This window comes from Mustela erminea, chromosome 12 (assembly GCF_009829155.1).
Source record: "Mustela erminea isolate mMusErm1 chromosome 12, mMusErm1.Pri, whole genome shotgun sequence".
Taxonomy (NCBI): domain Eukaryota; kingdom Metazoa; phylum Chordata; class Mammalia; order Carnivora; family Mustelidae; genus Mustela; species Mustela erminea.
The window spans coordinates 62,672,466-62,687,364 of record NC_045625.1 but is presented as its reverse complement, the minus strand read 5'-3'; the positions used below and the strand labels follow the sequence as shown (position 1 = coordinate 62,687,364).

Sequence of the window (14,899 nt, the reverse complement as noted above, 5' to 3'; positions counted from 1 at the left end):
TTCCTGGGAATCTATTTTCTAGCACAGAACTAATAGAATAAATAAATAAGTAAATAAATACTCTTTGAATAAGAGTATTTGCTGCTACATTGTTTGAAGAACAAAATCTGAAAATTATGTGACTGTCCATCTCTAAAAGAATTGTTGGCTTTATTATGGAACAACTACATCAGGGTATAATATGATCACATTAAAAAATGGGAATTGGAGATAAACTGACCTAGCATTTATATGAGGAAGGTTGAGTCAGCAAAGCAAGATGTAGAGAAGTGTCATATGATCTTACTTTGTAAAATATTACCACACAAACATAGTCACACAAAGCCCTTTAGATGTAGTGTGTGTGTGAGTATGCATGTGTATTTGTGAATGTCTGTGTCAATGTGTAAGTGTGGGTGTGAATGTGTGTGTCTGTACATACCTATGTGAACATGGGGAAAATACAGGAGGACGTATACCGGTTATTAACATGGGTTATGGGGTACAGGGGTTGCCAACGGTAGGGAATGGAAAAAAAGGGGGAAACAAGTTAAGACAGTGAAAACAAGGAAAAACAGTTAATAAAAAATTAATAAAAGCACACTAACCTGTATGATATAATGATTTATGCACTTATATGAAATTATATAATGTGTGACCCTTACTCATTTTTTTATAGGTCTCAGCTTAAATATCAATTTCCCAGGGAACTTTCCCTGACCACTTTGTATTGTTAGGTAACATGATATGTATTCCCATCCTTCTTTGTCCTTACTAAAATTTTTTTTACTATTAGCCTCTTTCTCCAAACTTTGCTCAGATTTTCCTAGCTTTCGATTACTGTTTAAATGTTGTATCCAAATTGGATAAGAACCTGTAGCAGGGGTCTGGATCTCATAACTGTGGGGATATGGAATCACATCTCCAACCCTCTGGCCACCCCATGGTTCTCTTAGCTCTGAGAAGTCCTGTCAGTTTTCCAAGGGAAGAAGTTTATGTTATGTTACCATAGGGTGTTAATGAGAGATGGATGTCTTTTCCAGCACTGTCTCAGGTTATCTCCCCTGGGTCCCTCTGGCCATCAGCATTCCTTCGTGCTCAGGGCCTCTGTACCTGTCCCCCAGAGAGGATTCTGTGGGCAGAAGAACTCTAGTTACTGTGATTGATAGAACCTGCCCAGCTCTGTGGTCATGCTCTGGAACTGAGAAGAGACTACAGTGTCTGGGAATGTGTCTCCAGAATGTGTCTGGGGACAGCTGGAGCTGACACTTGTTCTAACACCAGAGACTAACCAAAGCAGGCGTGAAAGAGTTAACACAGGGCACACTCCAGTGAGGGCACAACAGAGTTTATTAAACATTATCTTGTTTTATGTTTCTAATTAAATATGTTTATGAGAAAAAAATTCATATGAAGGGAAGAGAAAGATACTTAGTTCAATTCATTTTCAAACTGTATAGTTAATAAATTATTCTTTTTATAATAATAGCCTTATTTTTTTTTAAGTAGTTGCATTTCTGTATTCACAAAAAGCAGGACAGGAAGAAAAGATTGACTCTGTTTTTTCAGAAGATCCAGAGAAGCCAGATTCCCATCCAGGTCATTGCCCTTGGTAAGCTTAGATAAAACATTCAGATTTGAAAATGAAAAGAAAACATGGAAATAAATTACACTACATGGGTCTTTCAAACCTGGGGAGTGTTAATTCTAAGAGCTTTTTATATTAAATAACCTGAGCTTCCCTGTCACATTGCCTGTCACTCTGTCCTGTGCAGAGAGGATTGAGTTGGATAATGACTCCCATTAGCACTGGGGGAGGTTTCACATGTAAATCCCTTACAAATGGGAAAGCAAAGAGAGTATCCTGGTTAGTAAATCAACATAGCTTGGGTGTTAGATTTTTCTCCTAGAAGAGTGCCCTTGGTGGTTTGTTATCTTTGCAGTGGATGAAGCAGGCAGCTCTCAGCCCACTGTGCTTGCTTGCTTTTTCTTCTCATCAGGAGTGTCCAGCATCTGCAGCCTTTTCTCCAGTCTCTGTTTCCATTCTTCTCTGAGCCTGAGGGGAGAAAAATACAAGTGCTTTTGTTTCCATATCTGCTGGTCCAATTGAGGTAGTTTTTTGTTTTGTTTTGTTTTGTTGTTTTTGTTTTTCCTTCTAACAAATATTTTTAAGAGAAACAAATGGATTTTACAAATTAACGAAGACAAAAATAAATAAATGAAAAAAGTCTATGAATATATAGTTGTATGAAAATTTTTCCTTCCTAAACTGATGTGTGGATTCAGTGTAACATCAGACAAAATCCCAGAAAGAACTTTTTGGTAGATAAGCTGACTCTAAATTTTATATGGCAAGGCAAAAGGACTAGATTAGGAACAACTTTGAAGAAGAAAGTTGGAAGACTCACACTATTTTATTCTGTGACTTAAGAGGTTTTCATAATCAAGACAGTATGGCACTGGTGAAGGAACAGACAAATAGGTCAATGGAACAGAATAGAGTCCAGAAATAAATATACCCAAATACAGCCAATTGATTATTTACAAGAAACAAAGGCAATAGAGGAAAGATTTTTTTTTTTTTTTTTTAAACAAATGGTGTGGGGCGCCTGGGTGCCTGTCAGTTAAGTGTCTGCCTTCGGCTCAGGTCATGATCCCAGGGTCCTGGGATTGAGCCCCACACTGGGGGGGGTCCCTGCCCAGCAGGAAGCCTCCTTCTCCCTCTCTCACTCCCCCTAGTTGTGTTTCCTCTCTCGCTATGTCTTTCTCTGTCAAATAAATAAATAAAATCTTTAACAAACAAACAAACAAACATGAAACGGTGCTGAAGCATCATACATTCATATTTTTTAAAATGGACTTTAGGAGTGTCTGGGTGGATCCGTCAGTTAAGCTTCTGTCTTTGGCTTGGGTTATAATCTCGGGGTCCTGGGATCGAACCCCACATCAGGCTCCCTGCTTCTTTTTTTCCTTCTGCCCCTCTTCTCCCCTCTCCCCGCTTGTGCTCTCTGCTCTCTCTCTCAAGTAAATGGATGAAATCTTTAAAAAAAAAAAATGGACTTTAATCCATACTCCACATCTTACACAAAATTAACTCAAAATGGATCATAGACCTAAATATAAAATGTAAGACTAAGACTTCTAAAAAAAAACCCCACAAAATAACATCTCCATTATTTCCCTTGGGTTAGGGGAAAAATTCTTAGCTACAACACAAAAAGCATAATTCATTGAAAAAAGAAAACTTGGATTTTTATAAAAATTAAAAATTTGTTCTGTGAGGCACTATAAAAGGGAATAAAAGGCAAGCCATAAGTGAAGAACATATTTGCAAATCACAAATCCATTAAGAGACTTGTTTCTAGAATACATAAAGTTCAAACTAAATGTTAAGAAAATAAACAATGTAATGGGCAAAAAATTTGAACAAACATTTTGCCAAAGAAGTTGTATGGATGGTAAATAAGCACATAAAATTAATAAATAAAATAAAATAAATTAATTAATAATATAAATATTTTAATATTTATAAATAATAAATAATATAAATATTTTATTTTAATAAATAAAATAAAATTAATTAATAAAATTAATACTTAGCATAACTAGGAAAATGAAAATTAAACTACAGTGAGGTAACACTGGCCTCATAGAATGACCCAAACAAAAAAGGAAAACAACAAAAAGAGTCCCTTCTTAATCCTCTCCTCCCAAAAAAAACCCAACAAAATTTTAAAAACCTTCACAACAAAACTCAAATCAAGTGTTGGTCAGGATGTTGAGTAACTGAAATTCTTTTACATTGTGGTAGAAATACAAAATGATATAGTCAGTTGGGAAAATAGTTTGGCATTTACCATATGACCCAGCAATCTTAATCCTGGGTATAGACTCAAGAGAAACAGAGACTTATGTTCCACAGAAATCTGTATGCAAATGTTTACAGCAATTTTATTCGTAATCATCAAAAACCAGAAATGACCCTAATGTCCTTCCAGTGGGGAGTGGATCACCAAACTGCGATACATCCACACAACAGAATAATACTCAGCAACGATGAGGAATAGGCAACTGATATGCACAACAATAATTAATCCCAAATACATTTTGCTGAGTGAGAAAAGCCAGACTCAAGAGACTACATATTATATACTTCATTTATGGAATTCTGGAAAAAGCAAAACTATAGGGGTAAAGAACAGATCATTGGTTGCCAGGGATTAGAAAGTAATAGAGGAATTGACCACAAAGGAGCAGCATGTGGGGATTTTTCAGAGTGATGGGACTATACTGTATCTTGATTGTGGTAATTACATGACTCTAAGCATCTGTCAAAAACTCACAGAACTGTATGTACACATGAAAAGAAATGCATGGTGCTTACAAATCAATTGAGAAAAAGAAAATCTATAGTAAAATGGGCAGAGGATATTAAATGGCTGCACCAGAAGAAGAAATCCAGCTGTTTCTTATACATATAAAAAGATTTCATCTAAACTTGTAATTAATTAAATTCAGTTTAATTCTGGAACACTGAAAAGAAATTTTAAAAATTCAGTTTAAAACAGTGAGATGCCATTTTTCACCTGTCAGATTAACAATGATTAAGAGTTTGACAACACACAGTGTGAGCAACTATAGAAATTGGCACTCCCATACTCAGGGTGTGAGTTTAAATTAATACAACATCTTTGCAAAACAAGAAGTCAGGAAGTCAAAATTAAAAAAAACAACAAAGAACTCATCTTTTGACTTTAGATTTTCATTTTTATGAACTTATTCCATAATTCTTATCCGTGTATGCAAAAATGTATGTGCAAGTATTCTTTTTAGAACATTTAGAACAGCCAGAAAATGAAAAACAACCGGTGTTCTTTGATGTGATTGATTGAATCAATTGTTAACATCATTATAATGGAAAGCATTAAAGAAGAACTGGTTGCACTTATGTAGAAAAGCTTCCTGGTAAGTTAGAAAAAAAAAAAAGTGCAAATTAGTGAAGATAGTATAGTCTCATATTGCGTAAAAATATAGCACACATATTTATTTGCTTATTCAAATTGAAGCTTTGGAGAAAGGTATACAAAGAACTTGACAGCTTTCCCTGGACAGCAGGTCTAGGAGCCTAAGTAAGAAGGATACTCACTTCTAATTGTATGACTTTTTGTGATACTTGAATTAAAAAAGTGTATACATATGTATGTATGTGTGTGTATATATATATATATGCACTTGTGTTCATTACATAGATATAAAAATAACCAAAATGAAAAGATTGGGTAAATATTATTAGTTTACTAGAGCAGCCATAACAAAATAACATAGTCTGGGGGTCTTAAACAACAGAAATTTATTTTCTCATAGCTCTGGAGGCTGGAAGTCCTTGATCAAGGTGTCAGTAGATTCGGTTTTCTCTCAATGCCTCTCTCCTTTGCTTGCAGATGGCCTTTTTGCTTCATTCTCATGTGGCCTTTCCTCTGGGTGTGTACCCATTCCTAGTGTCCCTTCGTGCATCCTAATCTCCTCTTCTTATAAGGACATTAATCAGATTGGATCATGCAGACGCTAAAGTTCTCCTTTTAAGCAGGTCACCTCTCTTAAAGGCCCTATAAACAAATACAGTCACACTCTGAGATACTGGGGGTTAGGACTTTAGCATGAATTTGAGGGGATACAATTCAGTTCATAACATTGCTAAAGCAAAGTAATGCATGCTTATTGCAGGGAAATCAGAATATATGAAGAAGAATTTAAAAATTTGGATTTAACCTTAATTTTTCACCCTTATAAATAGTCCTAAAATGAGTATAATAATGCTTAATACTCTCTTAATATACCTGTCTATTTTCCTTGGAGAATTCCTAGAGAAAAGTAAGTTAGAGGGTATAAGTATTTTGAAGGCTTTAGGCACCTACTACTAATGGATTTCTGGAAGATTCTCACTTAAAACTCTGCTCAATTATAGACCCAGGAAAGAATTTAAAGACTATGGAGTATCTGGCTGTTGTTAGTTATAGTTGTTGCTTAAGCACATTAGCAACCAAGAATTGAAAGTTGAAAATAATGTTAAGACATTGGTTATATCCTCATTCTACCTCAAATTAAATTAAAGTGATGGACATAAAAATAACAGTTTACTTGTTTAAAGGGGAGATAAAACATGGAATGGCTGTTCTCTCGTAGCCAGGCAGTTGCCCCACAGCTTTTTGCATACTTTACTTGGGAAGTGATGATTTATTGAGCTTATATGACCTTCTGTTGATATCCACCTTTTAGTAATTTTCACAAGTTGTTATTTCTTCATTATGCTTATTAAGTATGTACCTTCTATTTCAACTTGCAATCAATCTTTAGGTTCACAAGCTCCCCTTATTAAGGATTTCTGAAAGGTTCTTTAAATAAATTTGCCTCCAAAGTTACATGACTTTTGTCTCTGAGATCTTTTAAAGTTCACTAATGACTATTTGTTTTTAAATAAATTGCTATCTGTGTATTTCATGGAACTGGATGAAATTCTTACTGTGATATGAACTCATTCACTAATTAAAGGGACTTTACTTTTTCTGGATGTAGTGGGCATGAAAATGTGTCACTGAGAGATGCTGCTGTGGGGAGCATAGCTGACCCCATCTGCAGCTACTTCCCATCTACATCTGCTCCAAGCATTTGCACCAAGGTCAAACTTTTCTTGGGCTACTCTCAGCCAGTGACTGAGCACAGCAGAGGTACCAATGCAGGCCTCTTTCTGCAAGATACAGAGCTTCTTTGAACAGTTGCCTTTGGCTCAGGGACTTCCCATTAGTCTGGCCAAAACTTTATTAGGTTTGCCCTGATGCCTAACCCAGTTCCACTTCCTTCCCTTTCTCTGACTCTCCTTAATTTCTCTGACTCTTCTTAGGGGTGTGCTATTAGTTTGTGAGGATAATTCTTAATTTTTTAGGGATTTTGTAAGCTCATTATTATATATAAACATTACTAAAAGTAAACTGTAAAGTTACAATTAAATTATATTAATTTTAATCTATTAAATTTATTAATACCATTAATTTAATATTATATTAATTTTATTAAAAACAGTAATAACTGTGTGAAATTCACTTTCTAGTTATTTTACTGCACTTTACAATAATCTGTTATCTTCAGGTTATTTAGGCCTATTATCTTTAAATGGTGAAATTATTATATGATGGAGTGCCATTGCCTTCTCAACTCATCTTCACTGATGTCACATCGATAGCTTGAAATAAACCATTTACAACATGGATGTTGGCAAAGACTATAAATCTGGCCAGTTGCCCGTGTTTGTAAATAAATAAAGTTTCATTGAAATATAGTTCTGACCCTTTGTTTACATATTGTCTAAGGCTGCTTTCACATGACAGTGACAGAACTGAGTAGATGCAACAGAGACCACATGCTCCCCCTCAAAATTTATGAACTTGTCCTTATAAAAAATATTTATTGACCCCTCATCTATACTTTTAAAGTGATGAAGACAATTTTAATATTTCAGATTAAATTTAGAACTGTGCTGTGTGTATAGCTATTACATTATAAATATCAAACAAATAAATAAATAAATACATATAAGTTGTGTAAATATTCTTCCAGTACTAGAAAACTATCCTTGATGATCTAACTAATTTTTAAATTAATAGTAATGAAAAACTCATCCAATTTTGTCAAATTGTGGTTGAAATGCAACTATAGATTGGCTGTAGATGAAAGAGGTTGGCATAAACCGATAAAAGCATACTATGAAAATCAGTTAGGTATATGGAATTTATAATAAAGAACATTGTATATTTTCTTAATATTTGTAAATGTGTGCTACACATGCTTTATACCTGTGAAATTTATGATAAACTTACGTAGGTATATACACATGTACATTTTTTTCCACAGAGAGCCAGTTTTTAAACATTTGTTAGTACACCACAACTTCCTCCCTACTTTTCTCTCACAGGTGTTTCCCCCAATAAATATCATACCCATCAAATCTTGCCCTCTGCTTCTCACCAAATTAATGTATTTGGAATGATAAATTTATTCTAGGAACAGAGCTTAGGAATTTGGGGTTCATAATACATTTATGCACTTTTTATGACAGCTATAACACTATTTATTGCCAGATGGTAAAGGATTCAGATAGAGCTTCAGATAGAGCTACCTACCCAAGTTCTCTTTAAATCTTGTTTTCTGAATATTTAGACTGTTTGCTGCCCCTTTCTGATCAACATTATTTATCACTGTGTTGCTGCCATTTATCTTGGGTTCTCAGTAAAGTGGTGAATATAAGTGCATATATAGACCTTTTATTTTGTAGTAAGAAAGGTCAATATGAGAAAGGTAAAGCTCAAAAATTGGTACAGATTGAGATACAGTAGAGGAGCAACTGGCATTTGAAACTTGAAGATAATATTTTCTCTTAATCCTACAAATATTGACCTCACTTTTCAAATGGAGACCAAACAAAATTTACTATTTATTATTCTAGATTCATCTGATTTGTGGAGGAGTTGTAGTTAATATATAGGATCACAGATTCTCCCTGGTAAGTTTGGGGTTTGACTAGAAAGCATGATTTTTTTCTGAGATTCTTAAACTAGAATTGTAACATTCTTACTGGAAAGCAGTGAAGAGAAGCTGGGACAAAATCAGATTTTTTCTATCATGTATGAGGCACTAAATATGTGTATCAGTTTGGATGCTCCAAGAAGCAGACTTGGAGGAATCACCCATGAAAAATAAAGGTGAAGAATGAACTGAAGTAGTCAGGCAGTCTTCAGACTTCCATGCTGGCCTGATCCCTGTGGAAAGAGAGGGAGGAAAAAAAAAATTGTGGGGATGAAGAGCTCCAACCCACAGCACAGTGCTAAAAAAGCTGGGGCTAGGTTGAGGGGGAGGCCCTGGGCAAGGTGCCTAGCAAAGGAGCTGTGTCATGCAGGAACTGCCCAGAACTAGTTTCCTCTGCCATGATCAGTCAGGGTTAAGTTTGGCCTTAACTCAAGCTCAGTGATGGATCCAGAAGGTTGGCAGCTAGAGCTCTCTGCCAGCCCTGTGTCCCATTGCAAGCTACCTTGAAGGAGCTCTGAATAGAGTACTTCTGTGGTTACTACAATATGTAGAGTAGTAAATAATTCCAGTCATCAAAGAGTTTATAGTTTATTGAGTTCTTGATCTCCCATTTCGAATCTTGGTACTTCATTACAATCTCTGTACTTTTGTTTGAATATGAAAGGTCAGACAATGATTTTGCCACTTCTATTCCAGTAGAATAACAGATATACCTTTATACTAGTTTTTCCTTAGTAAGGAGAGATGGGCTTGATCCTGGTTTCCTTGTGACCTGCAGCTCACTGGCCTTATTGTGGGGCAGAGCTCCAATAACCAACACAGGATGACAGCCTTGGCATAATGATTTGAACAAGTCAGTTTACTACTCACATTCCCCACCTCAGTTTGAATGAAAAAACTGAATTTTTTTCTCAGTGGTGCTCTTTCTATACTAAATCTTATTTTATAACAGATTTAGGATAATGATTTCATCCGGCTAGGAGATTATGAGTTGGATATTTTGTTACCTGCGGCTGAAAGCATCCTGAATGACACAACTGATAAGCAGAAATCAAGCAGAGGGAGAGGAGTGGTCCTGAAGTGACCACTCAAGTCCTCCAGATTTAATATCTACCTGATGCTGTGAATTCTGTTATATTCTGAAGAGGTATTTTGAAACCATATTTATACTAAAACACTATTTTTTAAAAATATAAGGCCTGCACAATTTCTCAGTTATAGCTGCAGGCTGATCATTTACACTTAGGTGTCCATGTCATTTATCATCTAAACTGAAATACTTTTAAAATAAAAGGGCAAATCATAGTCTGTAATTATAATAAATGATAGGTGTTTACCTGGACTGTCCCCCAAACAAGGAGGTTTGGTCATCACACATATACTGCATCAAATTGTCTCCATCAGTTATTTGCAAACAGTTTTCAACTTATCTATTGACCAGTCCTATTCCTCTTGCATTGCTTCTTTCTGGCCACACTCAGAGGAAGTAAGGGGTTTATGTTTCTGGGGTCATTCATCTTGCTTCATGATCTCACCTCCAAGGCCTCTGCCAGCTACATCAGTTACCAGGGTAAATAGATGCTCTGCAGCTCTGTCTGAATTCTTCTGTGCAGTAGTGTGCTAACAAGCATGTCTGTTTCCTCTCTACCCAGCTTTGGCACAAGTCTTGCTTGTTAGACCAGCAGAGAATATAAGGAAATATTGATTTTGTTCTACCAGAAAAGGGACTGGTGGAGAATTTTAGGGTTTTTGTCTTCTAGTGTTCACTTAGAACATTTCTGTATTGCATAGTGGCTTGAATTTGCCTTTTATAAGTGGAGAATAGAATAAAAAAGAGTGTGAGTATTATGTATGTATGTTGGGAGTGTGTACTTATGTATAGTGGAGTATGGGGAAGTATAGGTCACAGGGCTAGGATAGGGACATTGGGGTTTATGGCATTCATTGGTCTGCAAGTATATGTTGGAAGGTACACTATTATTCTGTTTCAGACTGTTTGCTCAGATCAGCAGGATTTAAACCAATATTCCAACATTCTAGTTTTGGTGTGAAAAATAAATCTGGGATGACAAAACCACTAGTTTTCATTCACTGTTAACCAAAATAAGAAAGCTTTTGAGTTTTTTAATCCATAGTTGATAAGGGAAATAGCTTTGGTAAGTGAGACTCCAGAACAGATTGGAGAACCCCAGGAAGTTGCCTCTATTCCCCTGTCCCTTAAGATTTTCAATGCAGAGGCTCTGTTCACATATTTAAACATTTATTTGTGGGACACAATGATGAAATGTTTCATGATGAGCACATTTTGAAGATTTATTCTGTTTGTTATAGAAGGGAGAGAAAACTGCCCCAACTTGGAAGGGGTCATTTCTGGGCCACATGGGAATCCGGAGAATTATTTGTTTAACTTATTTTAAAATTTAAAAAATTATTTAATTATTTGTAAATGCATTTGTTCCATGGACCATTTGCAATTGGTTGTCTTTTTCATAACTTTATTTTGCCTAATTACAAAATGGCAGAACACCTTTGTAGAAACTTTGGAAAAACTGGGGGGGGGGGGCTTATACACTAAAATCTGTCATTCCACCAATCAAAATTAATTGTTCTTATTATCTTAGTGTATTTTATTTTAATCTTTTTCTTGCATATACAGATAGATTGTGTATATATTCTGATAAAAATAAAATATTACAAATTATGCTTCTAATTCCATATCTTGAGAGTTCTGGAAGGGAAAATATACAAAGAGTTCATGCTGGGATTTGGCTCTCACTGGCTTGTGGTCCAAGACTTGGAGGATGGAAGAAGGCAGGAACCACACAACTGACTTTCTTCACTCCCCTGGAGTCACCAGGACTGGATGCTCTAATATGCGACTCTTCTGCATGTAGAAAAGCCTGATTTAGCTTGCTGGATAAACAGGAATGTAGCTAGAATGGTGGCAGAGCTCTTCTTTGGCTATGGAGAGAAGTTATTTCTCCTCCAGAGCTAATAAAGATTTTTAGAAGTTAATGTTGATTCAACACATGTGAATTACATGTTTTCAGCTCAGCATGATCAGAAACATGAAGGCTTAGTGCCTTGTGACTAGCAGAATAGTCAGCTGCCACTACATTGTGAGTAGGCATCTTAGCAAAACAGACAGCCTCACTGGGCTGTTTCCCATTTTAGGGAGAGAGAACCCAGGTAGTTTCTCAAACAGTGAGTTGTTCTGTCTGTTCCAAAGCTTTGCACATGGGAAGGCAGGTGCTGGCTCTTTTATTCAGAGTAATGTTGACACATGTGACCTCATGTAAGTATATGTTTCCCTTCAGCAGATTCCTTGGCAAGAATATCAAGTTTATTTGCCAAAGAGAAGAAGACCACTTTTCCTCTCCCCAGAATATTAATATATATCATCCGAAATGTAATATCTTTTATACTTATATATGTTGACCTAACCTTGAAATTTAGTGTACCTCATGTGCTGGGGATTGCAACAGAGGAGAGGTGAGGAAAACAAATTTTCAGTTTATCAAGATATAAATAACAGAATCTCATTTTTATTGATCTATAAAAAGGCTTATCCTTATCTATAAGTCACTGGTTCTCAATAAGGAGTGACTTTGCCCTCTAGGCAATATTTGGTAACATCAGCAGATATTTTTGTTGTCATAATGAGTAGGGGAGTCCTACTGGACTGTAATGTTTTGAGGGATGTTGCTAAACATCTTACAAAGCACAGGACTCCCCCCCCCCCCAAGAATTATCTGGCTCTAAATATCAAAGTGCTAGGTTGAAAAACCCTGGTATAGGTGGTGGAAAGACAGAATAAGTATATTAACTAATCATGTCTTGAATTTTCCATACTTTATGATGTTTTGACATCTTAAGAAACTTGCTGGCCATGGAAAGGACTAGCCTTTTCTTAGAGCTACCAAAGGCTTGCTGTGAACATGTCAACCAATCCTGCGTCTGGGCCCCAATGACCTCTAACTCTCACATATGAAGCCATATTTCCCCTTTCCTAAATTATCCCAGGGCTAGGTACCAGACAACTAGAAACCACATTGGTAGCCCAAAGCCCTCTGAGATGATTCAAATTAGCGAACTGTTTACTCTGACTTGCCTTTTGTTCAGAAACTCCAGTAAAAGTTCTGGCTTAGATTTCCACCATGCTTCTGTCTTTTGACACCTGGGCAAGATCTGGTGCTTCCTCTGTGGCCCTGCATGGTACGTGGTAACCCTTTCTCTGAGACCCGTGAATATAATAAACTTCTTCTGGGTACTGTTTTCCTTTCTTTTCATGACCTCACTGACTTTACCATATCATATTGAATAATTGCATTCTTATAAGAGTGATAATGAAAATAATTCAGTCTCCCATCTTCACATCTGGTATATTTCTACAGAAAATTCAATCAAACAAATTTAATAATAATGCATTGCATTATTATTAAAAAATAATAGAGAAATAATCCACATACTTTCTCAGGGCACTCCTTCCCTGACGATCTTCCTCCAGTTCCCTGTAACAAGTCTGTTTGCTAATTTCTTTTTCCCAGAAGCTTTTGAGCTCATGACAAGTTTCACAGCAGAAGACTTCTCGACGAATATATTGATTGTTCATCCCCTGAAAAACAAAAGAAAAAAAAAATCCCAGTTCTTCAAATAAAACCAGTCTAATTTTGGAGTGATGAAATGTGTGTTTGAATCCAGCCCCTGTCACTTACACTTTTTCTTTTAAAGTTTCTTTTCTTTTCTTTTTAAAGATTTTATTTATGTACTTGACAGAGGTCACAAGTAGGCAAAGAGGCAGGCAGAGGGAGTAGAAGTGGGCTTCCTGCTGAGCAGAGAGCCCAATGAGGGGCTGGATCTGAGGACCCTGAGACCATGACCTGAGCTGAAGGCAGAGGCTTAACCCACTGAGCCACCCAGGTGCCCCCCACTTACACTTTTTGTGATTATAGATGAATTGCACAGTCACCATGATTTTGTTTTCTCAACTTCAAATGGGGATAATAATGGTTCTGTCAGAAAATATAATAAAAAATTGAAATGAATGAAATTTAAAAAGATGTTTAATAACCTTACTGATTCTACAAGGGGCCTGCCCCTTTTATTGCCTTTGAGCCCCTTTACAACTCTGAAAGTATAGAAAAAATATGATTCTTGAACATAGAGATTCAAATAAATTTTGTCTAGGGTAATGCAACTGATAGCTGTGTGGATACCAAATAATTTTAATCTATTTCTAAATTCACTTCAGTATTTGTGATAGCTTACATATGTGCTTTTTAAAAATTCTTTTTGAATTAGTTCTAATATCTTACTATTTTTCTCATTAATAAGTTAAATAAAATATTTGACTCATGTTCATTTTATATTTGTATGATAGTTATGATTTTAACTTAAAGAAACGATTCTTAACAGTTACTTCACAGTTGTGTGTATGTATACCAAATGAAATATACGTCAGAAGCTCTAAACAAAGTATATGACAAATAGGTAATCAACAGATGTTATACCCTTTCCATCTTTCCTCACAGATAACAATAACCTTTACCGTTTATTGAGCACATAATATGTGATAGGCCTTCTATACACACTTGCATTTGATCCTTCTTGCAACTCTGGGAACTGGGTGACTCTATACTCATTGTTCAGATGAGGAAACAGAGAATTTGCCTATCTCTTTATACTTGCACATGGAATTGTGAGAATTTGAACCTAGATCTGTCCATTTTCAAAGTGGATGCTCTTGGCTCTGAGATTCTCATCACAAGAAATGTTTACCATATCTGGAAATGGCCACGTCTAGAGCAAGCTTGTGTGGCATGTGTATGTGTCCCATGAAAGTGCATGTTTAATTCTCAAAAATGTTCACTTCTTATGTGAACATGACTCATTTTCCAGATCCTAGTAGCTGTGGCAGGCAGGCAGATGCAAAAGGCTGCAGAAAAAGTCCTCTGACTGCTGGTGAAAACCTCCTCAGAGAAGAGCTTTGGCCCCAACTGGAAATTGGGAAGGACCTGGACCTTACTGTTTTGTTATTGTTTTTGGAATCTTGAAATATATAATAGGTTCTTAGTAATTCTTTATTAAATTAAACGGCCTTTGTCAACCTCTTTTTCCAAAAAGAGCTGGCCTGGAATTGCCAACAGCCTTTCTGAAGTATCTCAGATGCTGAGGGAAGGTCTGCAGTGTGACTTTTTGCAGTTTCTGAGTAGGGGACATGCTCAAGCCTATTGGCCTACTGTAGTCTCCGGAGGCTGTTGTGCCCTAGAGAGACTCTCCAGGTTTTCTCTAAGCCTTACTTGAGTTCTGAAGCTCCAGCCTGTAGATAGCACATGCTCCATCT

The 14,899-nt window shown here is 36.2% G+C and overlaps 1 protein-coding gene across 1 annotated transcript; it reads right to left on the bottom strand.

Moving 5' to 3' along the window:
- Positions 1-1,941: 1,941 nt before the first annotated feature.
- LOC116570353 (protein FAM240B-like) lies at positions 1,942-13,168 on the bottom strand. Its single transcript, XM_032307325.1, has 2 exons — positions 13,026-13,168; positions 1,942-2,035 (listed from the first exon to the last, which is right to left on the bottom strand). Exons 1-2 carry the CDS (start codon positions 13,166-13,168, stop codon positions 1,942-1,944), a joined length of 237 nt encoding a protein of 78 aa, XP_032163216.1.
- Positions 13,169-14,899: the final 1,731 nt, after the last annotated feature.